General features: G+C 36.5%; 1 protein-coding gene across 2 annotated transcripts; it reads left to right on the top strand.

The window, feature by feature from the left end:
- Positions 1–330: 330 nt before the first annotated feature.
- On the top strand, positions 331–9,904 carry figla (folliculogenesis specific bHLH transcription factor). 2 transcript variants are annotated; one of them, XM_044196618.1, is made up of 6 exons: positions 331–669; positions 1,800–1,946; positions 2,048–2,137; positions 4,487–4,639; positions 7,407–7,471; positions 9,499–9,904. In XM_044196618.1, exons 1-5 carry the CDS (start codon positions 469–471, stop codon positions 7,422–7,424), a joined length of 609 nt encoding a protein of 202 aa, XP_044052553.1. In that variant the 5' UTR covers positions 331–468; the 3' UTR covers positions 7,425–7,471; positions 9,499–9,904. The 2 variants fall into 2 exon arrangements, with proteins under 2 accessions (XP_044052553.1, XP_044052552.1); XM_044196617.1 differs by lacking the exon at positions 7,407–7,471.
- Positions 9,905–10,633: the final 729 nt, after the last annotated feature.

The raw sequence follows: 10,633 nt of genomic DNA, 5'->3' as shown, positions 1-10,633 counted from the left end.
CTTCCTTCCTAACGCCTGTCTTCATTATTTCTTTATTCCCTTTCTTCCTTCATTGTGTCCTTTAACTTTCCTTATTTCCTTTCCTCTGTCCTTCATTTTCTTAAACTGATTTGAAAGCACGCAATTTCCCTTGAGAAACTGTACCCACTGAGCAGGTTTGAACCTATTTTATACAGTCTATAGTTTGAACACATGGTAAATGGTAGGAATTATAAAAATCGTGTTTGTAAGCTAATTAAAGCCTCTATGAAACGAACATAAACGTATGAACACATAGCTTACCGGTAGAACCATTAAATTTAACTCACCTTTTGATGGACAGCCTCAAGTTGCAGGCAGCAGAGCCCTAATTAAACACGTAGCACAGGTGTGCTCTGCCGGAGCGCTTCTCCTGTCTTTGCTGTTTGTACGAGGACATAATAGTATTGAAAGTACTAATAAAAAGCAACAGATTTTCTGGTTTAACATATGTTACTTGTTAAAATGAAGGTGCCAGAGGAGGAATTAATGAGCAATATTTTGAAGCGGTTAACGGGCGAGTCTGCACTCCCTGTTTACAGCAACATTGAGAAGTTGAAACGAGGAAAGGACGGCTTGTACTTTGTCGCCGAAGACTTTAATGAAACTGTGAAAAAAAGAGAATTAGTCAACGCCAAGGAACGACTAAGAGTGAGTGTTAATTGTAAATTACATTGTATGAACCACGAATAAATGTTTGGTAATGTGTTTGACAGCAGGGTTTTTACTAAGTAGGTTAGCTCATGTCAAACTCGGTTACTTTAGCTAACATTAGCTTGCAGGTATCTTAACGTTAGCTGTTCCCTTCCCCTGTGTATGCGTTAACGTAGCTGTAAACGCTATATAGCTTATTAAGACCTTTCAGGAATCTGTATGTTATTATATTTCCATATACACCAACCATATGACCAACCAGCTGCAGCACAAATTTCATCCTTAAGATTTCTTTCCGAGCTCCTACTGTCCAGCTACATTCTTTGGTCTTAGTAGGCCAACCACAGTCAGCTAGTTCTGGTTTATTTCCATGGTTTTAATCAACATGGTTGCAACATGATTATTAAATACCATAGACTGTTGCACAGAATTTACCCGTGGCCTATATTATTTAATAATGCAATCCTAGTTAAGAGTTCTGTATTTGGCAGTAAGCCTGACCCTTTTAAATTTCAAGATTTGTAAATGCAGTTTGGCATAAAGTGGGAGAAAGCAGACTTGAATTTCATAAACGCAATAAGACTTGGAAAATAAATTGATGGATATAAAAGGTTTCTGATGTAAAAACAGTTTTCCTCCATTCTCATATGTCAAACATGTCTAAATTTGGTGTCTGGAAGATATTAAGCCTCATTATAATAGTATTGTGAGAGTAATGATTTGTATTGATATTGGGATATGAAAGGGTTAGTGTAACATTCACTTGGATCCGTCTGCTGGCTTGGGTTGCTGCACCAGTTTCTGTATAGAGCCCTCTTGATTTGCTGTATAGAAAACTGCACACAGTACATTATGATCAAATTAGGGCAAAAAAGGACAGTTCAGTACTTAAATACCTTTTTATTCCTTTTGCATGATGTGCCTGGTTTTGCAAAACAGTTATATCTCATATTGCAATGAAGGATGAAGTCTAGACAAATGTCACTGCTTCAAACACTTTTTAATTATGTGTTCTTATTCATCATCATCTTTTTGCTTTGTTTTAAAGTATGGTTACCTAACTTCAGAGAGATTTTTATGGTGATCTAATCTGGCACATAGTTAACTTCGGCCTCTTTTCTGTGCAGATCAGGAACTTGAACACCATGTTCTCCCGCTTGAAGCGCATGGTGCCACTAATGCGACCAGACCGGAAGCCCAGTAAAGTGGACACACTTAAAGCTGCAACGGAATACATTCGATTGCTTGTTGCAGTTTTGCAGGACACTGACAGTGTAAGTACTGCGTTCACCAGGACACATGTCCTCTGTTGTTTTCCAAGGGCAGCACTCCCATTATTTTGAAATGTTGATTAGAGTTATTTTCTATTTCTCAGGTTGATGGCAGTGGGACTGATTTCCTAAAGAATGCAATCACTTATGGTCAGACTGAAGGTTTGGCCAATGACCTATGGAGAATGGATGATGTGAGTGTAAATGTGGTAAAGCAACCACTACAATTCTCATTGGAACTAACCCACTTTCAAGGCAGGTGGGGATCTTATCATTGTGTGGGTGGCACAGAGGCCACATATGTTTTACTCAGTGTCCCGGTGAATGTAGTGGCTTTGGGGTTAGACCCCTAACAATATACCTGGCTACATGTACCTGTGATATTAAACACTGAGCAGCAGCGCTGGCAAAAATCATCAACTAAATGCCATAAATGTAATGAAAATGAAATGATTCTGAAAATATGCAGTGCCATTTTATGTATTACTCTGGCTGTACTCATGCACATTAGATTTACAATAAAACAATGGCTATGGGGTTTAAGAGCTGATTTTGAGCTTTAAGGGTGTTTGATGGTGTTTACATCCATATTAGATGAACAGTGTAACAATCAAAACCCATTTTATCATACAGCGCAGCGGGACAGTGATCCTAAATTATACAGACAAGGCAACCATGGAGGTGTTTACAGTGAAATGCTGCTGATTGTCCAAGTCACATGACCTCAATCCAACTGAACATGTGTTTCACTCACTGAAGACGAGCCTGGAGGCAAAAAGCCCCCACAACAAACAAAAACTGAAAATGGCTGCAGTAAAAGCAACCAGATATTAAATATTCTGACTGTTAAATTCAATGAATAAAGTTTAATTACTTTCCCCCTCATTTTTGTGGACTATGTATAAAAAGGGATATTGATTCCTATATTACTGATCTGGTGTGTATGTAAACACCTTCAAATTAAAGTTGAGATTCAGTACTTTAAACTCTTTTCTCTGTTTCATCTCAAATCTATTGAGCTGGATTACAGAGTCAACACAACAAAAATGTGTTACTTCACATATACTTATGGACGGCAGAGCCCAACTGCAGTATAAAACACTGCACTGTAGGGCTTGGCAGTAAATAAGAGGAATTGGATTTCAATTTTAGTTTTGCATATGCTAAATCTTTAAACTTTATTAACGTTATTATAATTTGCGCACATAAGTAATTTTCTGTCAGATAGCAAGCTCAACAGTTAGATTATAAAGATGACTTTAGTCACGGCTGTCCTGTACACTGTGACAGGGTATATGTGTCTATGAGGACGTCAAGCACACACAAACAATGTTAGTACATTCATTACAAATGCCAACACACTGGAGACATTTTTTATACTTTTTGATGTGTTTCAAATATAACTGACAAAATCCATAAAAATGTTATCACAAAATGTATCACTCCTATCTATGTTGCTGCCTCGTCACATGGCTCTCCTGGTGCCGTTCTCTGCAGATTTAGGTGCTTTTGAAAAAAAAAAAAGAAATAGGAGTACAACTTTCTAATAAGGCATAAAGTATTTATTAAAGGTTAACAAAACATCTGTTATAATTAAACCATTAAGACCAACATTTGGGTTGCAAGGCTATGAAAAATCTCTCATGTTTATTATCCTCTTTTAGCTAGCTCTGAAATTAATCAGGGAGAAATATCCAATGGAGTTTTCAATCACTTGCCTTGTAGAAAAGGGCTGCTGAGCATCTGATGTCACCAATATCCATTTATCAACAACACTGTAGACTTGATTAATTATTAGAAAGTAAGAAACTCTCCTTATTTATCTTAGCTACAATTACAACAGGGTCAATTAATTATTTTGTTTTTATTAGCTTTATTTTCTCTTTTCGCACTGGTTATACCAGCCTGGGTCTAATATAGTTGAATCTGTCCTCTGTTCTTTAACTTGGCAAAGAAATGATTCCTCATTACCCCCCAAAATTGATGCCACAGAGAATATCCTTTGATACAATTGTTCAATAAATTTAGAAGAATAAATATTTAAATGTTTAACTCTTGAATTAGGGATGTAGATAAGTGTAGGTAAGATTACTTTTTTCTTTAAAATGCCTGTGTCAAAAATGATTTGTTCTGTATGTCTTACTTCTTTGTGCTAAGTATGCACTGTGTGGAAAATTATTTCCTCCTTGAGGACAAATACTGTAAAAACTGTAAATCTGTTTAATATATCTAATCTGTATCTATCTAATTCATCTAATCTCTGTTATCTATCTAATCTATCTCTATCTGTAATCTCCATTATTTGATTAAACTATCAGTGTTTGGTACATTCTGAGCATATGGATGGGTATCGAGGTTTTTATGCTTTTTTTTTTTTACTGCTGTAAAAATGTATTTGCATTGTACAGTAACACTCTTTTTTGCCTTAATTCAATGTAACTGTCATGGATTCACTTTTCAAGCCTAAAGCAGATGAGTATTTGATATTAGAACTAGAAGGATATATAAGGATATATTTTTACTTACATACTTTTTCCTGACAGTTGCTGAACATGTCAGAGGAGCGCTTGGAAGATGGATTCACTATGCCCCCAGAACCAGTAACAGAGGATGGAGATATGACCAGACTGGTGTTGCAACATTGTGTGATGCCTGCATACCAGTTCATCATCCAAGTAGCACCTGACCAGACTTCGGTAACTCATTTAACTTTCCTAATATTATACCTAATTTTGTGCTTGTAGTTTATCAGCTCTCACTCCAGCTGTTGTAGTGCAGCAATTATGAAGATGGACTGTTGCTGTTGGTTAGGAATCAGTGTTGAGCAAACACTCATCCATTCAGTCTATCAGTCAAAAGGATAAACCTCAGTCATGACTCAGAAAAAGAACTTCAGAATATTAGAAACATCACAATGCTACATAATGAACAACTTAGAAGAATAAGATTAGAATACTTAGAATAAGATTGCATGAATTAAAAAGTGCTCAGATCACATTCATTTTGATCTGCTTAATTTTCAACAAGGAAATTTATATGAACAAACCTTATTGTGAACATCACTCTCATAAACAACCATTTGTAATGGAATGTCATTACAGAAATACCTATGGATCAGATACCCAGTTACCAAGTCAGGGCTTTTTGGAGAACATTGGGATCAATTCAGTTTTATTTATATAGCACCAATTCATAACAGAAGTTATCTCATTGCACTTTTCCTATAGAGCAGGTCTAGACCGTAATCTATATAATATTATTTACAGAGACCCAACAAATCCCACCATGAGCAAGCACTTGGCAACAGTGGCAAGAAAACAATGCAAATACCACCTATAATTTATTTACATTTTTTTTAAATAGTAGAATTGTAATTGTAGTATTAATAATAATAAATTAATAATAATAATAGGAATGACAGCTATAGGAATAATAATGACAGTATTAGTAACAGAGCCAATAACAACAACTGTAGCAGCAGTTGTCGAGCAGGAACACGGGGGGCAGCAGGTGGCCGACAACCACAGATCCAGTCTCTGCCGGAGGCAGAAATACCTGCTGAAAGCGTCAGAAGGAGAGAGGAGACAAACAAGATCAAACTGATTCTGACTTTACAGATAGTTGGCTGCTTGCAGGACGAGAAAACACAATAACAACAACATTTGTACACTATAATACAGTCCAATACAATAGCCTTTTCACTAGCAAGGACAACACCATCAACGGGACATGTTTAAATGATTTATTGATGAAACAAGATTGTGTGGGAGGCTTGACTCGCTGCTTGCTTGGTTGGCTGCTATGTGTGGGAAAGCTTCAGTGGCGAACACGCCATAGCACCCGGGCATGATGGACCTCCCTAAGGACCCTACAGAGAGGGGGAAGGAGAAGGGGAAAAGGGAGAGAGAAATGGGGCAGAATTCGAGAGCGAAGAGGAGATGTGTTAGGTAGGTATTTATGGAAGTGCCGGAAGTGGCATGGTTGAGGTGTGGTCCTGCTCATGAAACTCTGCTAGATAGCTCCAATCAATATTACAGTTTTGAAGCTTGCAATGTTCAGTATTTGTTGATACTGTGTCAAAGAATTGGGGAGTCAGCTCTGGTCATTTTCAGGCAATAGTCTGTGGTTTTGCTATCATAGTTTGCCTGACTGTGCCGTGTATTGTTTAGGGTTTCTGTCCACCCACTTTATGTTCAAGTTCTTTTATTGCCATGATCACACAACAATGACAGTTAAGCAGTCGTTGGCAATGAAATTCTTGAAGATCTCAGACTCTCTCCAACTGTTTTTACATGTATATAAAAAATATGTATGAAGAAAAATCACACAAGCGAAACAAAATCTAATTAGAATCCAAGACATAAAATAGTGCAGCAGCTAAAATATAGGAATAAAAAATATATAATATAAATTGCATATACATATACAGTATATACTGTAATGGATACAAATATTATAAATAGGTAGTAAAATAAATATATAAACTGTGATGTGTACAGTAGGGTGGTCAAAATCAGAGTAATACACAATACAAAAAGGTGGAAAAAAACAAACACTGACCATCGAAGTGGTGCAGTGGTCAGATGCTTTGATTCCACACCTGTAATGGATGTGTGTTCACCTTCATAAAACATTTCCATACAACATTTGAGTTTTGAGCATAACAGATTGGCTGTCAACATAAATGTCAAAGGAATTCCTGCAGCTATTGGAGTAAGTATTGTGAAAACTCAGTTAGTCTTATATTGCCATTGGGTTTTTTTTCTTTGGTATGTTGGCTTGAAATGGTTTCCCCCAGGCTTTTTGTGTTTGTGTTTAGAATAAAAATCAATTTATTATGTATGTTTTGTTCATTTAGAGCTCACTTAATTACATAATTCAGTGAATGCAAAATTTTCTGTCAGTTGTAGACAAATGGTGTAACCTTTCAAACACAAGATAGGCAGCCTTCATATACAAGTCTAAATACAGACCCTTCAAACAATAGGCAATCAGACACATGTTTAATTCCTGAAATGATATGGCAGGAATACGCTACAATTACAACTAGCAATCAACACGAAGCATTTGATTGTCTTCAGTGTAACATCCGAGACATTCAAACCATCTTTACAAGTACCTCGTCATCTGATTGGATAATTCAAGGGGAAAGAGGTTTTTTTAATAGTTCCCCCACTTGTGCCATTATTCCATTAACATAACTGGCATGATGTGCTGTTCAGGTTTTAACCACCTGTGGCTGTCACAAAATCTGTTGGTCTGGGTAAACACGCCTCAGATGAGGAAATCTGTCTAAAGTGAAAAGTTGAATCTTTAACACGAGATGTCCCTAAGTAACTGAAAAATGTTAAATGAATGGCAAATTAATTGTAGTGCTTCTTTATACTTTTTATTCCATGAAGTCTCAACCAGAAAAAATATTGTAAGAACTCAGACGTTATCACTTTCTTCTTCATTCAACAGATGTCTCAACCCTTCTGAGTGGTGTTTAGAGCAGATGGCTTGGACCAATATTGGAAACCTGCCAGGTTGTTTTTTTTTTAAATACATGAATATCAAATAAATACATTTTCAGGTAAAATCCAGATTACTGAAATCATACAGTGCATCCAGAAAGTATTCACAGCGCTTCACTTTTTCCACATTTTATATAACAGCCTTATTCCAAAATAGATTAAATTCATTATTTTCCTCCAAATTCTACAAACAATGCCCCAAAATGACAATGTGAAAGAAGTTTGTTTGAAATCTTTGCAAATTTATTAAAAATAAAAACCGAAAAAATCACATGTACATAAGTTCACAGCCATTGCCATGACACTCAAAATTGAGCTCAGGTGCATCTTGTTTCCACTGATCATACTTGATGTTTCTACAACTTGATTGGAGTCCACCTGTGATAAATTCAGTTGATTGGACATGTTTCGCAAAGCCAATTCTCTGGTCTGATGAAACAAAGATTGAACTCTTTGGCCTGAATGGCAAGCGTCATGTCTGGAGGACACCAGGCACCGCTCATCACCTGGCCAATACCATCCCTACAGTGAAGCATGGTGGTGGTAGCATCATGCTGTGGGGACGTTTTTCAGTGGCAGGAACTGGGAGACTAGTCAGGATTGAGGGAAAGATGAATGCAGCAATGTACAGAGACATCCTTGATGAAAACCTGCTCCAGAGCGCTCTGGACCTCAGACTGGGGCGAAGGTTCATCTTCCAACAGGACAACGACCCTAAGCACACAGCCAAGATAACAAAGGAGTGGCTACGGGACAACTCTGTGAATGTCCCTGAGCGGCCCAGCCAGAGACCAGACTCGAACCCTATTGAACATCTCTGGAGAGATCTGAAAATGGCTGTGCACCGACGCTCCCCATCCAACCTGATGGAGCTTGAGAGGTCCTGGGAGAAACTGCCCAAAATAGGTGTCAAGCTTGTAGCATCATACTCAAAAAGACTTGAGGCTATAATTGGTGCCAAAGGTGCTTCAGCAAAGTATTGAGCAAAGGCTGTGAATATTTATGTACATGTGATTTTTTTCGTTTTTTATTTTTTATTATTTTGCAAAGATTTCAACAAACTTCTTTCACGTTGTCATTACGGGGTATTGTTTGTAGAATATTGAGGAAAATAATGAATTTAATTCATTTTGGAATAAGATAAGGCTGTAACATAACGAAATGTGGAAAAAGTGAAGCGCTGTGAATACTTTCCGGATGCACTGTATCAATGGTTGGGAAGAAAGTGTAACACGGTAGGGTCTAAATGCTTATGTCAAACACATACTGTAAATATCAGGCAGGTTATATTAGGGGTTATAATGTGAATATTATAATTGTTGTTGCTTATAATTATCATAATGAATTGTAGTAATAGTACCAGACCCAAATATGAACATGTATCCAGGAATATACAAATGCTGCCCCCATGTGGTCTGAAAGATGATTGTCATTTTGATGAAATTTTCAATTGACAATTGGTACAAAACAAGCACAGGCCTTCCTCACAGGAGACATTCTGACATGTCACAGTACGAGAAGCAAATGTGTAAATAACAAAATGAATGAATTACGTTTAGCTGCTTGAGTTTCAGGGTCCTGGTTTTGTGCATGCTGGCTCAGTGTCACTGGTGAAAGTATTCAGTGCTTCACTTTTTCCACACTTTGATAGAACAGAGCCGAGCTTTCAGACAAAATGTCTGCATGAAAAAGGCCTATTGCTTGATATTGTGTCCTTTCAGTGGGCTACAATTTTGGAGCACAATGGAAAACATCTTTTTTAGAGTATTTTTTCCCCATTAATTTGAAATGCATTGTTACAGTGCCCTCTTCTGATTGAACGTTTCAAGTCTGTTGCACCCAGCATCACTTAAGTGGGATCAGTAGTGTGCTCTGTTGAACCTGTAACCAGAACTTAAGGGACGTCAGGGTGTGCTAAAAACACCTACATCAGTGCAGTAGGGGGGGGGGACTTCAGATAAGTCATGTCTATGAACAAGTCAGTGTAGTGGAAGTGGAAACTGTTATTTTAGATGAAGTAATTATTGTTTTCTTTTTAGGGGCCTGTTGCTTTGAAGAAAGGATTTCTCTCGAAGAAAATTTTATTTATTTAATTTTTGAAATTAAACTTTTGTTGTGTAAATTAATGTTTTTATTTTCATTTTACAAACTGTACCCTCGGCAGCCCTTAAATAAAATGTACAAGACACCTTCTGTTTTTAAAACTTCTGTTTGAAAGGGTTCGTTGTTTTCTATCGAAGTCTAATAGATAGCCTTCTCATTCAACTTTAACTCGTCATGGTACGATGATTTATGTTTGGAAAATATTAAATGAATATTATCAGCTTTCAGGAATTGTCCTTTTGAAGGAAGAAATTTGTACCAAGAGGACAGACTTTTTTTTTTTGGGTACATTTCTGGCTGTCATGTTAATTTGTCCACATAATTAAATGCTGTGTTTGCCAAGTGGTCTCATGTTAAAAGCTTTCATTTCAGGTTTAATTTTACATCACACCACTACCACTGACCATAACAACTGGAAATAACAAAATGCATGAGAAATATAGTAATGACTCATTAGAATTGGTGTTTTTATTTGATCCATTATGTCACTGAGGATAGATGTCCAGATTAGTATTTGTTTTTAAATTTGCAGTGGAAGAAGTAATCAGATTTTTCAGTTATGTAAAAGTAGCAATACCACAGTATAAGAATACCCCATTACAAGTAAAAGGCCTGCTTTCAAATGTTTACCTAGGTAAAAAGGTCATAGGCATGTTCAAACAGATTTAGGTATCAAAATTACAAGTACTCAATATGCATAAATGCCCCTTTCAGAATGTTATGTTATATAATTTGATTATTATTACCCTACTGATGCATTTTTATTATGGTTAATAGTCTCATGATCAATAGTATCTTTCATTATCTTACTATATGTTTTGTATGTAAAATCTTTATTTGCAAAATAAATAGTAACCACAGCTGTGAATAAATGTAGTGGAGTAAGAAGTACAATATTTACTTCTATATTTATAAACAAAGTGTAGAAATATAAAGTGGCAGAAGTATAAGTCAGAGGTACATGTACTTTACTAAATACAGTACTTATGAATATATACGCTGGTCCTTTTTATACCACTGTTTATTTGTGAATGTGATTCTCAGTTCAGATGTGACAAAAGCATGTAAAAT

Source organism: Siniperca chuatsi, linkage group LG5 (genome assembly GCF_020085105.1).
Source record: "Siniperca chuatsi isolate FFG_IHB_CAS linkage group LG5, ASM2008510v1, whole genome shotgun sequence".
NCBI classification, from domain to species: Eukaryota; Metazoa; Chordata; class Actinopteri; order Centrarchiformes; family Sinipercidae; genus Siniperca; species Siniperca chuatsi.
This window is presented reverse-complemented; position numbering and strand designations above follow the sequence as displayed.